Below are 16622 nucleotides of genomic sequence, written 5' to 3' on the forward strand. Positions count from 1 at the left end.
TGCCGGAGCTCCAGTCTGTCAGAGGACCGCCTATCGTGCGCCGCCATGCACGTTGCTTTTCTCCCAGGGTGTGCTCCCCTAGCCTTTGTCGTCCTACACTTACCCACAAGGCAGTGGGACAGTGGTTGGTCAATGCCAGGGCGTATCCACTTCACATGGGCCTGCACATTAGACCTCTGGGGACCACTGTAGCTCCGAGATCCCCTACAGTTTAGCCAGGGACCGCAAGGTACCCAGTTACCATGTGTGGCCACGAGGAGGCACTGCAGGAGTCTTGGCGGTAGAGAGGCTATGTACCGGCAGGGGAGACTTACGCACTCGGCTCCTCTTTTCACCCCCGCAAAGAGGGCTAGCCGGCGGCAGTAGCTGAGAGCAGAGAGTAGCAAGCAGAAGCAGCATGCAGCATGCACTAACTACAAGCACTACTACCCCAGTATTACTGCACTGACACATCACACACGCCCTGTGCATCACACACACACACACACACACACACACACACACACACACACACACACACACACACACACACACACACAGGTGTAGTTGGATCAGACCTGTTTGTGTTATGTGGAATATTAAATCAATGAGTTTTTTTTTTTAAAATTTATTTCTGATTTTTCCCTTTTTTCTCCCAATTTAGTGGCCAATTGATCCCTATTTTAATTCAAACACCCACCCTCGTATTGCATGCGTTCGCCAACTGCATCTCTCCGGCCGGCAGTCTCGAAGGAAAGCGCCTCCCCACTTTCGTGACAAGGCGAATCCAAGCCGAACCACTGTTTTTCCGACACACACAGAGACGCATTCACATGACGAACACAAGCCGACTCCGCCCCCCTCCCGAAGACAGCGTTGCCAATGATCGCTGCTTCGTCGAGTCCGGCCATAGTCGGATCTGACGAGACCGGGGCGCGAACCCCGGTCCCCAGTGGGCAACTGCATCGACACCAAGCCGATGCTTAGACCGCTACGCCACCGCGGACTAAATCAATGAGTTTTTTTTAAGCAGGTAGAACCAAGTTATTAAAGTTATACAAGTCACTTTTAATCCTGCAGCTTTTTACATTATTCTTACAATAGAATACGTAAAGTAGAATAGAATAGAATCATGTTGTTTTTCTAAAGGCGCTGCTGCTCCTTCACGTCGAAAGGAGCCAGTTGAGGAGGTTCGGGCATCTGATTAGGATGCCTCCTGGGCGCCTTCTTTTGGAGGTTTTCTGGGCACGTCCAACTGGGAGGAGACCCCGGGGTAGACCCAGAACTCGCTTGAGGGACTACATGTCCAATCTGGCCTGGCAACGCCTTGGGCCCCCCCAGGAGGAGGTGGAGGGCGTTGCTGGGGAGAGGGAGGTTTGGAGTGTCCTACTTAGCTTGCTGCCACCGCGGAGAAGCTGCTGATGATGAGAGACAAAAAAAAGAAGCCAATGCTCCAGTGCAGTGAGGGGGACACTGTGTTGTAGGAGATGCTGTCCTTCAGATGAGATATTAGACCAAGGTCCTGACTCACTGTGGTCATTAAAGTTCCCATGGCACTTGTAGCAAAGAGTAGGGGGTCCCCAGGTGTCCTGGCAAAATTCCCAACCTGGCTGTCTCCATCTGGCCACCTCATCATCCCCCGTGGGATTGGCTCAATGATTCCTCCCTCTTTACCTCAAGCTGATGCGTGGGGAGCGTTCTGGTGCAAAATGGCTGCCGTGCATCACCCAGGTGGTGCTACACATTGGTGGTGGTTGAGGTGTGTTTCCCCCTTCAGTGTGAAGCGCTTTGGGTGTCTAGATGAAGCGCTATAGTATAAATATAATCCATCATTAATGTGAATGCTGGGTATTGACACTATTGCTTTGCAGTTCTTTATTTATTGATTTATTTCCGCCCATTTTTTGACACTTTGTAGCTCCTTCATACTTTTAGCTACTGAAACCATTCAACTATCAAAATGTTCAACTCACTAAGGACATTAGTGATCCCCTTTCAGATTTTTCATACCTTTTGAACGTTTTGAAATATTCAACTTTTTTCAGCCATTTTTTGAATGGGAGTCAATGGGGGACTTTTGCAACCTTTCCACCTCTTTTACTCCTTCATACTTTTAGCCACTGAAACCATTCAGGTATCAAAATGTTCATCTCTTTAAGCCCATTAAGGCTCACATTTCGGTTTTTTGAAATCTTTTATACTTGTAGACATATTAAGCTTTTTCTACTTTTTCAAAACAATGGAAGTCTATGGGGAAAGGTTGAAACCCTCATCACCTTTGAACTGTATCTCCTCCTTCATTTTTTGAGCTAGAAACCCCATTTAAATATTTTATAGTTTTTGAACAATTCAGCTCCAAAGTTTAGCAATTCTGCCATACACTTTGCCTGTTAGAATGTTCAGTCCTATTGTGACGTCACATATCAATTTGAAACTCAACTGCCAGGCTAATTAGTGTCAACTCTCAACACCTGGTAGATCTGATCAGCTTCTGCCACTTCTTAACTGCCCTTCCCCCCTCTTCAACCTTCCTACCTTCCTTCCTTCCTTCCTACCTACTTCCTTCCTTCCTACCTACCTTCCTTCCTTCCTTCCTTCCTACCTTCCTTCCTACCTTCCTACAACCTTCCTACCTTCTTTCCTACAACCTTATTACCTTCCTTCCTACCGTCCTTCATACCTTCCTTCCTACCTTCCTTCCTACCTTCCTTCCTACCTTCCTACAACCTTCCTACCTTCTTTCCTACAACCTTATTACCTTCCTTCCTACCGTCCTTCATACCTTCCTTCCTTCCTTCCTTCCTTCCTTCCTTCCTACCTTCCTTCCTACCTTCCTACAACCTTCCTACCTTCTTTCCTACAACCTTATTACCTTCCTTCCTACCTACTTCCTTCCTTCCTACCTACCTTCCTTCCTTCCTTCCTACCTTGCTACAACCTTCCTACCTTCCTTCCTACCTTCCTTCCTACCTTGCTACAACCTTCCCTACCTTCTTTCCTACAACCTTCCTTCCTTCCTTCCTACCTTCCTACAACCTTCCTACCTTGCTTCCTACCATCCTTCCTACAACCTCCCTACCTTCCTTCCTACAACCTTACCTTCCTTCCTACCTTTCTTCCTACAACCTCCCTGCTATCCTACCTTCCTACAACCTTCTTACCCTCCTTCCTACCCTTCCTCTTTATCACTACTCTTCATCTTCATCACTACCCTTCCTCTTAATCACTCTTCGTCTTCATCACTACCCCTCCTCTCATTCAACCCCTCCTCTCATTCTACACACATTTCAGTTTCCAACAATCAAACTATTTATGTATTTAGCACATTATGGTAAATTTTTCGGTTTTTTATACCTTTAAAACTTTTAAAATATTCAGCCATTTCACATTTCAGTTTCCAGGTATTTCAGGCTAGTGACTTTCTGACTTTTCCTATTTATCCATTTTCAGCAATGCTTTTGCGATTTCTTTCAGCAGCTCAGCATTCACATGCTTTTTCTGTGGAAAAGCGTTTTTCTAGTTATTGTTTGGTTTAGTGAAGCTGAAGCTTGTTCAGGAACCCTGATGATGTAGAAGATGTTTCATGAGATAAGACAAGTTTATTTGTACAGCAGCTTATCATCACAGAGGTCATTCACAGTGCTTTACACCACCCAGCACTCTTTTAAACACTCTTACACACCAACCGCTACAAGGAAGTAATGTGTGTGTGTGTGTGTGTGTGTGTGTGTGTGTGCTTGTGTGTGTTTGTGTGTGCTTGTGTGTGTGTGTGTGTTCAGGTTGTCGGGCTGTCTGGTCTCAGAGGAAGGTGTTTCTTCTCTGCTCTCAGCTCTGAGCTCCAACCCGTCCCATCTGAGAGAGCTGGACCTGAGCTACAACCAGCCAGGAGACTCAGGAGGGAAGCTGCTCTCTGCTAGACTGGAGGATCCACACTGGAGACTGGACTCTCTCAGGTATGGACCGGCTGGATGACACTCACTCATCATGTCTTCTACAAGGATGTCTCCTCCTACTCTGATGCTGGATCAGACTGGTTCTTCTGTAACAGAGGACAGGACTGATACTGGGTGGAGGTGTATTAGATGGAGGATGTGCTGGTGTGACTGTGTCTCTCCTCCACCCCCAGGCTGGACCATGCTGGAGTGTGCAGGTTGGAGCCGGGTCTGAGGAAGTGTAAGTGTGTGTTTAGTTTCTTCATGAGAACAAAGCAGATCACATTCAGATGTTTAGATGGAGCAAACAATATTGAAGTGAGATAAAATGTTTAGAAAGATTAACAGACTACTACTTCTCTGTGTAATATTCATTTAATTACTGAAAAAGAAGACGTAAAGGGACAAAATACTGTTAAGTCCCCGTGTTAAATGGGCCCACCTTGTGTTGCAGAGGATTTGACAAGAGCGTTTTTTCAGGGACAGGACGGATTTTTTATTTTTTTCCCCTGAGAATGACGAGAGACTTTTGAGTTGATTCTGATTCACCAGAGCCTTGCTGTTAAAGTCTATTAAGACTCTATTAAGACGCTACTAAGACTAATATTAAGACTCTATTAAGACTAGTATTAAGACTATGTTAAGGTTAATATGAAGACTCTATTAATACAGTCCATTAGCTCAGAGGTGGAGTGAACAAGGAGCAGTTATTTTATTTTAATTCATGATAAATAAGGTCACGTGACCGTGCTTCCAGTTTATGAATGATTGGTATTCATCATAATACACACAAGAGTAGGATGGAAACTTCATACATCAGAACATTTGATAAAAACATCCATCCATCCATCCATCCATCCATCCATCCATCCATCCATCCACCCATTATCCAAACCGCTTATCCTGCTGTCAGGGTGGTGGGACTCTGGAGCCTATCCCAGCAGTCATTGGGCGGCAGGTGGGGAGACACCCTGGACAGGCCGCCAGGCCATCACAGGGCTGTTGATGCTGTTTTTTTAATTACTTTTGCAAATATTGAGGTTAAAGTAAGTCCTGAATTGTCCTTTTAGAACCTCAACTACACTTGAGACAATCTGGTCTCTGAAGACAACAAGAGAAGATGTTCTGCACCACATCCAGTCACAACCAGTACATTGTACTGACTGTACACAATGTTTTTATGAGCAGTCTTGCTATTTGACAGAGAAGATATTTTAATCTACACTCTCACCAAACACGTGATTTATTATAATTCACATGACTTATTATGATTCACATGATTTATTATAATTCACATTAATTATTATAATTCATATTATTTATGATTCACATTATTTATTATAATTCACATTTTTATAATGATTCACATTATTTATTATAATTCACATTATTTATTATGATTCACATTATTTATGGTCATTCACGTTATTTATGATTCATATTATTTATCATTCACATTATTTATTATGATTCATATTATTTATTATAATTCACATTATTATCATTCACGTTATTTATGATTCATATTATTTATTATAATTCACATTATTTATTATGATTCATATGATTTATTATAATTGACATTATTCATCATGATCCACATTATCTATTATAATTCACATTATTTATTATGATTCACATTATTATAATTCACTTTATTTTTGATTCATATTATCTGTGATCATTCACATTATTTATTATGATTCACATTATTTATCATAATTCATATTATTTATTATGATTGACATTATTTATTATAATTCATATTATTTATTATGATTCACATTATTATTCACATTATTTATTATGATTCACATTATTCATTATGATTCACATTATTTATAATTCACATTATCTATTATAATTCACATTATTTATTATGATTCACATTATTATAATTCACTTTATTTTTGATTCATATTATCTGTGATCATTCACATTATTTATTATGATTCACATTATTTATCATAATTCATATTATTTATTATGATTGACATTATTTATTATAATTCATATTATTTATTATGATTCACATTATTATTCACATTATTTATTATGATTCACATTATTTATAATTCACATTATTTATTATGATTCACATTATTTACTATGATTCGTGTACACACAGAAACACTCACCAGGAATGCAATAACAAAGAGTATTTTGATTATTTGTGTAAACAGTTAAAATAATGTATTAATGTCAAATGTTCAGTTAAAATAGACATGTTCAGTTGTCTTATAGAGCTCTTATCACGTGACGTAGAAGCTGCGTTGTAAACAAGATGCACGTGCAGAACATGTGGCAAAACAAATACAGTACATGAGGACACCTACACATTCATGAACATATTGATAGATGGGCTCCAACCTGTGACTAAATCAACACAAAACAAACAGAAGAGGAATATTAGATCAACACCCGCTGCTGTATTGTGTCTTGTTGTCTCCATCAGATGCCTGTGAACTCACACTGGACCCAAACACAGCACACAGACGCCTCCTTCTGTCTGAGGACAACAGAAAGGTGACATGGGTGATGGCGGAGCAGTCGTATCTTGATCATCCAGACAGATTTGACTCCTGGACACAGGTTCTATGTAGAGGGAGTCTGACTGACCGCTGTTACATGGAGGTACAGTGGGAAGGACTTGTTCATATAGGAGTGACTTACAGAGGAATCACAAGGAGAGGAGGAGGTGATGACTGTCTTCTTGGATATAATGAAAAGTCCTGGGCTCTGTACTGTGATAGTGGTAGATACGCTGCCTATCATAATTATAGAGTAACAGAGATAAGTATCTCCCCCTCCTCTGACAGAGTAGGAGTGTATCTGGACCGGTCTGCTGGAACTCTGTCCTTCTACAGAGTCTCCTCTGACACACTGACACACCTCCACACCTTCACCTCCACATTCACTGAACCTCTCCATGTTGGGTTTTGGGTGGTGTCACATGGCTCCTCAGTGCGTGTGTGTGTGGGTTAGATTGAGGAGGTAGAGACGCCTCCTGTGTCCTAGAGGAACACTCACACTCCTGCCCAAACACACCTGCTGACATGATAGATCACTCTGTACACACACACACACACACACACACACACACACACACACACACACACACACACAAACAGGTGTAGTTGGATCAGATCTGTTTGTGTTATGTGGAATATTAAATCAATGAGTTTTTTTGAGCAGGTAGAACCAAGTTATTAAAGTTATACAAGTCACTTTTAATCCTGCAGCTTTTACATTATTCTTACAATAGAATACGTAAAGTGGAATAGAATAGAATCATGTTGTTTTTCTAAAGGCGCTTCATCATAATAAATAGCTGGTAATACTTTTCCTTTGGCATGTTATTACTCTCATCACTGCAATATAAACATCTACTTTCATTTCTACTGTTGCGGATGAGAAGGTTTATAGATGAGGACATGTGGTAGCTGGAAGTGTGCACCTCTTCCAGAACACTTTGGAAGGAACTAAATATTTTTATTATGTCTAAAGTCTGTAATACTTTTACCTTTAATGGGAACATGTATTGTTTGGTTTCCATGACACGAATATTGAAAGTAAAAATAAGTTTTATTCAATAAATCTTTTTTTTATTTTGTGCAAAATGTCACATCCATAAAAGCAAATGTTTAAATAATAAGCCATTCTTTCCTGCTGTAAGTATAGAAATTGAGAACTATATATGTAACCCTGTGGTTAAATTATAGGCCTTAGATATATTACTGCACTACTAGATAAGAGTTTGGCCTGTTTGTTATTTTGTTTACCTTTTGAATATGAATATATTATATTGTTGATATTGTTCTGCAAAACAGTTGTTTACCAATGTGAAATGCATTTACTTTTATTATTGAAAACTTACCATTGTTGTGATTGGTTGGCTGTGGAGAGAATAACTTACCTTGAATGTGATTGGTTTGCTGTGGAGAGAATAACTTACCTTGAATGTGATTGGTTGAGAGAGCAGCGGGGAACGTCAGAGCGAGCAGACTGAACGGGGAGAGAAAGTAGGTCTCTTGTCCCTTGTGTGAGCCAAACGGAGCAGTGTGATGTCGAGTTGTTTTATGCTATTTTGCGGGGAGAGAAATGTCATTTAAGTTTAGTGAACAGTGACGTGTGCGGGTGTCTGACCGAGACCCATCCCGGGAACTGTTTGTGTGGACTGGGGAGACAAACGGACTACTCGTCAGTCCCATATGTGGACCCAGCGACGTTACGGAGCGAGCTAGCCAGTCGGTGTTCGTTGCTAGCACAACAAGACGGGCGAATGGACGGGATGCGGTGAGGGGCTCTCCCCACAGTGAGTCGGGCCGTCTTCTAGTTTAGCGAAGTAACGTTATCAGTTACAGTGTAGTGGTGGGTTCATGCGACTATCGAGGAACGCAGAAGGAGTCGTCTGTTGCCGTGTTGTGCTGCCGAGGCGAGCGCACGGTTCTACCGTGAGATGGTGCTAACGGCTAACTAGCCAGTTAGCTAGGATGGCTGCCGGCCTGACGTTCGCTGCTGCGCTGCGGCGGGAAGCGCGAGACGAAGAGGAGCATTCTTTGTGAGTACAAGCTGGATGTGCGGGCTCCCAAGGGGAGCAAAGAGGGCTGGTTAGGGTCCCAACGTACCCGATAAAGAAACAGGCCTGCAACTGGGGGGTTGACTTTCTTTTATTTTTATTGCCGGCTTATTTATAGGGTTGTTGAGCTGTATGCTAATGTGTTGGTCTGATTCATTTGTGTGTATATGAATGCAGATGCTTGTTAGCCATTGAGGCTTATTAGTTTAATTCATTCTAATAATTATTACTCATAGTACATTTGTATATATAATTCTATGTACCTGTGTGAGTGTGGATTATTCATATGTGTTTATTCCTGTGGTGTCTAGACTATGGAAGTAACCTAGTGACACCCAGAGCTGTGTAGACCATAGTATATAACAGCGGTCGGGAACCTATGGCTCGCGAGCCATATATGGCTCTTCCGGTGACGGCATATGGCTCCCAGACAATTCTGAGTTGAAAATTATTTTTTTTTCAAAAAAATCAGTTTGGAACTGATTTTAAAATACTTGTGATATTTCTTAATAATACTGTGTCATTTTAAAGCAAACAGAAATTAGTTTTGAAGATAAATTTCACGGGTCACGGGTCACCCGTGGGTCGGGTCGGGAACCAATGGCTCGCGAGCATGTCCGGGTCATTGTAAAGGTGAAGAAATCAATTTTATCAGATAGCCAACTAGTTTATCCGCTTCAACCCTTGTAACGGAAAAGATGGCGAAAAGAAAAAAAAGACGATGATTACCGTGCATTCCAGGCTGCGTGGACAGAGGAATTTGCATTTGTGGAGAGAGCAGGATCTGCGGTATGTCTAATATGCAATGATAAAATTGCATTGATGAAACGGTCAAATATAAAGCGGCACTTCGATACGCACCATGCTTCATTTGCATGGAAATATCCAGCGGGGGACGGCAGGAAAAGGGCATGCGAGGAGCTACAGCGGAGAGTGCAGACGAGTCAGCAGCAACTACGTGTGTGGACCAAGCAAGGTGACGGGAATTCCGCTAGCTTTGCGGGGGCTTTGGCAATAGTAAGGAATGGAAAGTCATTCACAGATGGCGAGTATGCCAAAACATTCATGCTTGATGTGGCCATTGAACTGTTTGATGACTTCCCAAATAAAGACAAGATAATCAAACGAATAAAAGACATGCCCCTGTCAGCAAGAACTGTGCACGATCGTAGCATCATGATGGCAAATCAAGTCGAGGAAACACAAATTAAGACATAACGCCGGGACATACTTTTCTCTCGCGTTAGATGAGTCAACAGACGTTAGCCATCTATCTCAGTGCAGTATCATTGCCAGGTGTGCTGCAGGTGACACACTGCGTGAGGAAAGCTTGGCTGTTTTGCCAATGAAAGGGACAACAAGAGGAGAGGATTTATTCATGTCTTTCATGGAGTTTGCTAAAGAAAAAAAACTACCGATGGATAAACTTATTTCTGTCTGTACTGATGGTGCACCCTGTATGTTGGGGAAGAACAAAGGATTTGTAGCGCTTCTCCGTGAACATGAAAAGAGAGCCATCCTAAGTTTTCATTGCATCCTGCACCAGGAGGCGCTTTGCGCTCAGACGTGTGGCCAGGAGCTTGGTGAGGTGATGTCGCTGGTCATTCGAGTGGTCAACTTTATTGTTGCCCGAGCTTTAAATGATCGCCAGTTTAAAGCTCTGTTAGAAGAAGTTGGGAATCATTATCCCGGTCTGCTTTTACACAGCAACGTGCGTTGGTTGTCAAGGGGGAAGGTGCTCAGCCGTTTTGCAGCTTGCCTGAGTGAAATCCGGACTTTTCTTGAAATGAAAGGCGTCAAGCATCCTGAGCTAGACAACACTGACTGGCTCCTGCAGTTTCACTATCTCGTGGACATAACTGGCCATCTGAACCAGCTCAATGTGAAAATGCAAGGTATTGGAAATACAATCTCATCCCTTCAACAAGCAGTGTTTGCATTTGAAAGCAAGCTGGGTGTCTTTCTCAGGGACATTGAAACAGGTCGTCTTCTGCACTTTGAAAGACTGCAACAATTTAGAGATGCATGCTTAGCAAGTGACTCCACTCAACATCTGGATCTCCAGCAGCTAGCTGGCTTTACGTTCAATCTCCTGCAGTCATTCAAAGCACGTTTTGGAGAATTTCGTGCGCGCACTGGTCTTTTCAAGTTCATCACTCATCCACATGAGTGTGCAGTGGACAAAATCGACCTGACATGCATCCCCGGGGTCTCTATCGGAGACTTTGAGCTGGAAGTTGCTGACCTGAAGGCATCAGACATGTGGATGAGTAAGTTCAAGTCACTTAATGGAGAGTTGGAAAGTCTTGCGCGACAGCGAGCAGAGCTGGCGAGGGAACACAAGTGGACAGAAATTAAAAATCTTCAACCTGAAGACCAGCTGATTCTTAAAACTTGGAACGAGCTTCCTGTGACATACCACACAATGCAGCGTGTGAGTATTGCCGTACTGACCATGTTTGGCTCTACATATGCATGTGAGCAGTCATTCTCGCATATGAGGAACATTAAGACCAACCTACGCTCACGTTTAACTGATGGAAGCCTCAACGCCTGCATGAAGCTCAACCTCACCACGTATGAACCAGACTACAAGGCCATCAGCAAAACCATGCAGCACCAGAAGTCGCATTAAAAGTAAGACATATTTAATTTATTATACGTTAAAAATACTATATGGCTCTCAATGAAATATATTTAGAAATATTTGGCTTTTATGGCTCTCCCAGTCAAAAAGGTTCCCGACCCCTGGTATATAACTTTAAAGGGCTAATACACCATATTTTAGAACCTTAAAGGGCTAGTCCGCCGTTTTAATATAAGTTACTCGGTGACACATTGAGGTGTCTAGACCAGTTTTTCTCAACCGGGGGTCCGCGGACCCCTAGTGGTCCGTGGTGTAATTGCAAGGGGTCCGTGAAAATAAAATATCTTTAAAAAAAGATCCTATGACATTTATGGAAATAGGATTATTTTACTCACATGTGACTGAGACCTTTATCTACCTAAACTATAAAGGGTAACATGACTTTTTTTCTCTAATTACATCTGTTTCACAAGTGTAATTTATTGTATTTTAATAAGAGATCTCGCTCCCGTTTGCATTGTTAAAAGTTACTGCATAAAAATTCTGTTGTTACATATATCTGAAAGTTACTGAATACATATTCTGTGTTGTTACATGTATCTGAGTTACTGAATACATATTCTGTTTTGCTACATATATCTGAAAGTTACTGAATACATATTCTGTTTTGCTACATATATCTGAAAGTTACTGAATACATATTCTGTGTTGTTACATATATCTGAAAGTTACTGAATACATATTCTGTTCTGTTAACTATATCTAAGTTACAACTGAAAGCTCTTATTTTTGCCCCAAAGAGTGAATACATGCTATAATGCAATTTAAAATGCAGTTTCTACTGTTTCTGTTTGAGAAATAGAAAACCTACACCAGTGTTTACTTATCACAGACTAGGACAGCCTAGTGTGTCCGGTAGATAAGCAAATCAGACAAGTCAGTATAAATAAATAAATTTAAAAAATAAAATAAAATATATATATAACTTTTGACATGTTACAATTGTTATAGCTATTGTGATTTTAGTTGTCCTGTGATCACCAGACATAGTTACTGTAGCATTAGTGTTTTAGAACACACCTGTTACCACCAGGGATATTACTATTACAAAGCTATTTGCTTTTAGTCGGATACTATAGCTCCCCGGCCTCAAGACGGAAGAAGCAGTGGATTCAAGTGCACATTATTTACTGCAAACATATACCATTAATAGGAGATGTGTGTTATATGTTATGACTGATTACAGTACAGTATCCAGATTGACTCCTGCTTAGTAATAACCTATCTTTTCAATTAAAAGTTATGCAATGTGGACTGGTAGATTTGTTATGTCGAGACGCCATTATCTTTTTGAGGGGAGAGTGTGGGGTACTTGGGATTTAGTAGCCCCCCATCTATTTTTTATTTTATATACTTACCTTCTATTTTATATACTTACCTTCTATTCTATATACTTACCTTCTATTTCATATACTTCCCTTTATTGACCACTCACTACTAGTAAAGAGGAGAATTGTCTGCTGTGTTGTTGTGATAGCCGGTTCTCGCCACAGGAGGGCACTGCAGGTTAATTGCTTCTAACCTGTGTGACGTAGTGCTGGCTCTCGCGGTACACTCTGGGGCATTCGGGTAGAATCGTCAGATGAGTGTTGCCTTTCGTATAGTGAGTCATGCTCTGAAAACGTGTCCTCTGTAATGTCTATTTGACAGATGGAGTAAAACAACAAAAACACCAGCCCTTGTAAGTGTCATTCTTATCAAGTGTGCTGCAAATATTGATGGAGTAAAACAACAAAAACACCAGCCCTTGCAAGTGTCATTCTTATCAAGTGTGCTGCAAATATTGATGGAGTAAAACAACAAAAACACCAGCCCTTGCAAGTGTCATTCTTATCAAGTGTGCTACATCATTCTGTTGTGTTGTGTAACCTTGTGACTGAAACCCTGAACAACTTTGTTGTTCGAGTAGATCACCCCCATGTATTGCGTCACATTTCTGTAAGTGCTTGTTTGTGTGAGTTCAATAAAGGGGCTGCAAAGTTACCTTCGTCGTTGCTTCTACGTTCGCCGCAGTACTTTTCCAAATCTCCCTCTCTCCCTTTTTTTTCTTTTTCTGTCTTTGTTAGATTTACTTTCACTTTCACGCCTCACAGCAGAAGTGTTTAGCAGCAGGAGGAGTCAAAGTGGATGTATTTCACAACAACACAACAGTCTCAGTGGAACATTCTTGCACAGCTTGGTTTGAGTGGGTCTCTGTTGCTGCTTTCGACGCCTCCCTGCTTCATTTCGCGGACAACCAGAATAATGTAAGTGTGACTGGACTTTTCAACACTCGCTCTGCTGTTTGACTCGACTCTTAATATCTGATGCATCTGTTCAACACATTGTCAGAGTGAGCAACTGTTGACACAGCCGTGTTTGGGACCACGTTAAAGACGTCTAAGCCGCTTTTTTGGGTTTTTTTTCCATCACTTTAGTTTTTATTGAAAGTTTTTAGGTCAATACAAACATGGCATCCGTATTCAGGAGTAAACATTGAATTATCTACATTTACTTGCACACAAGCCCAACAGGGCAACTCAAAACAAACAAAAAAAAAACACACAAAAAACGGACTACAAGAGCTTCCTGTGGGTCTAACTTTCCAGTCTTAAGTGTTGTCATGAATTATGTTGTCGCCTGTTTGCTCCTTAAACCATGTCCATTTCTCCCACTGGTCTTCCATCCGAGGTACTGTAAGTCTCAATCGATGAGTCAGTTTCTCCATTGTATGAATGTCCTCCATTATTTCCAGCCATTGTCCTTGTGGGGGCGTCCACCTGCCACCATTTTCTTGTGATTGCCTTCTTAGCAGCAATCAGCAGTATCTTAACCAAACATCTATCACTTGGCCCTATATCGTCGTTTTTAAAATTACAGAAATAGAGGGTCATATAGTACTTAGGGAAGTCATATCCCAGTACCTTTTGTATTACATCATGAACCATCTCCCAAAACATCGCTAGCTTATTACATTTCCAAAATATATGCGAGTGGTCTACATCCTCTGTTCCACATTTCCTCCAGCAGGGGTTTGGTGCTGGAGTATCTATTTTTGATTTTTGGTGTAATAAAAAAAGTGTCAGATTTTTCCAGGAGAATTCCCTCCATATCAGCGAACTAGTGGAGGATTGATGAACTTTCCACATATTCTGCCAGTCCTCCCCTGTAATTTCTGTGCCAAATTATAATTCCCATTGTTCTTTTATATACTATGTAGTTGAGTGTTTATTAGTTGTGAGAGCTTGATATAGTACAGATATAGTCCTAGATTTTCTCCCTTTATATGCGTTAATTATAATTTGAATCACACTGTTCACCTCCATGGAGGGTCCTCCTCTGATACGTTTGTTGTAATAATCCCTTAATTGTAAATATCTAAAGAAGTCATGATTCTCCAAATCAAACTTGTCTTTCATACCCTGAAAACTCTCCATCTCCCCTTTTTCCTCTAGAGTGCACCATGCTGTGATTCCCCAGTTAACCCACAATTTGAAAACTGTATCATGCCTCGCTGGAGTAAAGTCTCTATCATATGGTACCCATCTCAATAACTGTATCTCATCTTGTAATTTGTTGATTTTAATCAATTTAAACCTTAACTCCAGTGTAAATAATGTGACTGAATCCATGTGGGTTTTTGTTTTCTTGTATACTTCTTTATCTCCCAAAATATTCTGAATAGGGTACCCACCATATTCCCTTTCCATGACTTTCCACTTGGCCATGTAATCTTGCCTACGCCAGTCAACAGCATATCTCAGCTGGGCAGCTTTGAAATATTCTTTTAGATTTGGTAAACCCATACCTCCCTTTTCCTTTGAGAGTTGGAGAGTTTCATACCTTACTCTGGGCTTCTTCCCTCCCCAAATAAATCTAGATATTGTCCTATCCCACCTATCAAATTGAGCTTGAGTCACCTCTACAGGCAACGATTGGAATAGGTAAAGAAGCCTTGGTAGAATATTCATTCTAACTGTCTCAATTCTTGAGCTGAAGTCAAGTGGCAGAGTGGACCATCTATCAGTATCCTTTTGCATCACATCGTTGATCTTGCCGTAATTTGCTTTATGTAATTTAGACAATTCCTTGGTAATGTAAATTCCCAAATATTTGATTTTGTTTAGATTCCAATTAAAGTCAAATTTTCCCTTGAATTCTGGGGTTGGAGTATAATTGAGAACTAGCACCTGTGTTTTTGAGATGTTAATTTTATATCCAGATAAATGACCATATAGTTCTAGTAGCTTCATTAGTTGAGGGAGTGATGTATGTGGTTGCTCAAGATAGGCTGTGACATCATCAGCAAATAGCCCCACCTTGTGGACAGTGCCATTCACTGTCACTCCATTAATTCCTTCATTTTGGCGAATGGCCTCCGCTAAAGGCTCAGTGAATAACGCGAACAGTGTGGGAGACAAACAGCATCCTTGTCTTGTCGACCTCTGCAAACTGAACTTGTCCGTTAAACTCCCGTTTATTTTAATCCGAGCATTAGGTTGTTGCCTGTCCAGTTCTCTTAACCTGTCCGTATTCTTTCTGGATATGATTGATCTTGCCTTTTTGACCAATGCTGAATGCTCTCTTAACTTTCCCCTGATGACCGCCTTCATGGCATCCCAAAATATTGTTGGCTCTACTTCCCCATTGCTGTTTTTTTCTAGACATGTCCGAATATCCGTCTTTAACATAATCTTACTCTGCTCACTATTCAGTAGACCCACATTAAACCTCCAAACCGTATTTCGCTCTCTACGATTCAAATTCATTTCTAAATATACTGGATTGTGATCTGAGATATCCACCCCTCCAATCCCACACTCCTTTACTCTGTACATATCAACTTTGCTCATAAGGAAATAGTCCATCCTTGAATGAACTTCATGTACAGCTGAGTAATGTGTATAGTCTTTTTCCTGAGGGTGCAATTGTCTCCACACATCATCCATCCCCATCTCTTCCAGTGATATATTTACAAACCGAGTGACCTGTGATTGAGTCCTTTTGAGACTGGTCGTGTCCATTTTGGGATTCAAAACGACATTCAAATCTCCCCCCACAAATTAAGACCCCCCCTCTGACTCGTTTGCTATCTCGTCAAACAAAGATTTAAAAAAACTTTTATCACTTTCAGGAGGGGCGTATATATTTACCAATGTCACTGGTTTGTTCTCTAACCTCCCCTTCACTATAATATATCTCCCCTCCTTGTCTCCCATCTCCCTATCATAATCGAATTGGGTTTTGTTTGATATTAAAATTGCAACACCTCTCCTGCGCCCTTCCTTGTAGGAGCTATAATATGAATGTCTGTACCCATATTTCTTAAGTTTCCCATGCTCTGTCTGTGTTAAATGGGTCTCTTGGAGGAATATGATTTGTACATCCTCCTTTTTTAGCTTAATCATAACCTTTTCCCTCATCTTTACCATATTTAGACCATTAACATTCAGCGACATTATTTTAGTAGTGTGAACCATCTAGACCAGTGTTTCTCAACCCAGTC

At 41.1% G+C, this 16622-nt stretch overlaps 2 protein-coding genes across 7 annotated transcripts in view; both read left to right on the forward strand.

The window, feature by feature from the left end:
* LOC130126095 (NLR family CARD domain-containing protein 3-like) overlaps positions 1 to 8748 on the forward strand; it is a 40450-nt gene extending 31702 nt beyond the window's left edge. Inside the window, exons 7-9 of the mRNA XM_056295458.1 lie at positions 3759 to 3932; positions 4106 to 4152; positions 6367 to 8748. Of these exons, the coding sequence (XP_056151433.1) occupies positions 3759 to 3932; positions 4106 to 4152; positions 6367 to 6896 (751 nt within the window). The 3' untranslated portion in view covers positions 6897 to 8748. The remainder of the gene's footprint in view (positions 1 to 3758; positions 3933 to 4105; positions 4153 to 6366) is intronic.
* A 4504-nt stretch (positions 8749 to 13252) lies between these two features.
* LOC130125938 (NLR family CARD domain-containing protein 3-like) overlaps positions 13253 to 16622 on the forward strand; it is a 43966-nt gene continuing 40596 nt past the window's right edge. For 3 of the 6 annotated variants that reach the window (XM_056295294.1, XM_056295300.1, XM_056295297.1), the window contains exons 1-2: positions 13290 to 13383; positions 14572 to 14654. The gene's annotated coding sequence lies outside the window, so the exon portion shown is untranslated. Of the gene's footprint in view, positions 13384 to 13420; positions 13808 to 14571; positions 14655 to 16622 lie in introns of those variants that run through there. The other 3 variants (XM_056295295.1, XM_056295299.1, XM_056295296.1) reach the window with 2 other exon arrangements.

Source organism: Lampris incognitus, chromosome 16, assembly GCF_029633865.1.
Source record: "Lampris incognitus isolate fLamInc1 chromosome 16, fLamInc1.hap2, whole genome shotgun sequence".
NCBI classification, from domain to species: domain Eukaryota; kingdom Metazoa; phylum Chordata; class Actinopteri; order Lampriformes; family Lampridae; genus Lampris; species Lampris incognitus.